At 54.4% G+C, this 745-nt stretch overlaps 1 protein-coding gene across 1 annotated transcript in view; it reads left to right on the top strand.

Moving 5' to 3' along the window:
* EMH_0055130 (ctr copper transporter domain-containing protein, putative) overlaps window positions 1–745 on the top strand; it is a gene marked incomplete at both ends in the record, with an annotated part of 2,680 nt that overhangs the window by 478 nt on the left and 1,457 nt on the right. Inside the window, one exon of the mRNA XM_013497194.1 lies at window positions 3–552. Within this exon, the coding sequence (XP_013352648.1) occupies window positions 3–552 (550 nt within the window). The remainder of the gene's footprint in view (window positions 1–2; window positions 553–745) is intronic.

Below are 745 nucleotides of genomic sequence, written 5' to 3'. Positions count from 1 at the left end.
GAAGACGCAGCAGCAGCAGCAGCAGCACCAGCAGGTGCAGCAGCAGCAGACACAGCAGCAACGAATGCAGAAGCAACAGATGCAGCAGCAGCAGCTGCTGCTCCTCCTGCTGCAGAGAAGGGATGTGGCTGCTGCAAGAAGAAAGCAGCAGCAGCAGCAGCAGCAGCAGCGGCAGAAGCAGAAGCAGCAGCAGCAGCTGAAGCAGCAGCAGCAGCAGCAGCAGCAGCAGACACTGCAGCAGCAGCAGATAGCGCAGCAGCAGGAGAACGCTCCGGTGGATGCTGTAAGAAGAAAGCAGCAGCAGCAGCAGCAGCAGCAGCAGCAGCAGCAGCACCAGCAGCAGCAGCAGCACCAGCAGCAGCAGGGGGTGGCGGCGGCTGCTGCAAGAGCAAAGCAGCAGCAGCAGCAGCAGCAGCAGCAGCAGCAGAAGCAGCAGCAGGAGCTCATCAACCTGCTGAAGGAAACAAAAGCAGCTGCTGCGGTGTAATGCCGATGGCGTTTCAGGCTTCTACGCACACTGTTATTCTTTTTAGGTCTTGGGAGACAATCAACGTAAACCCTAAACCCTAAACCCTAAACCCTAAACCCTAAACCCTCAGGGGCAGGGGTATGCACAGATCGAGGGGCTGTAGTCTTGTAGCATTGTTTTGTAGGGTTTAGGGTTTAGGGTTTAGGGTTTATGGTTAATAAGGAAACTAAAGGGTTAAAGGGTTTAGAAGGGTTTAGGGTTTATATTTTTGTTTTT

Source organism: Eimeria mitis, genomic scaffold (assembly GCF_000499745.2).
Source record: "Eimeria mitis Houghton genomic scaffold, Emh_scaff2526, whole genome shotgun sequence".
Taxonomy (NCBI): domain Eukaryota; phylum Apicomplexa; class Conoidasida; order Eucoccidiorida; family Eimeriidae; genus Eimeria; species Eimeria mitis.
Note: the sequence above shows the minus strand (reverse complement) of the source record. Positions and strands in the feature narration are given on the sequence as shown.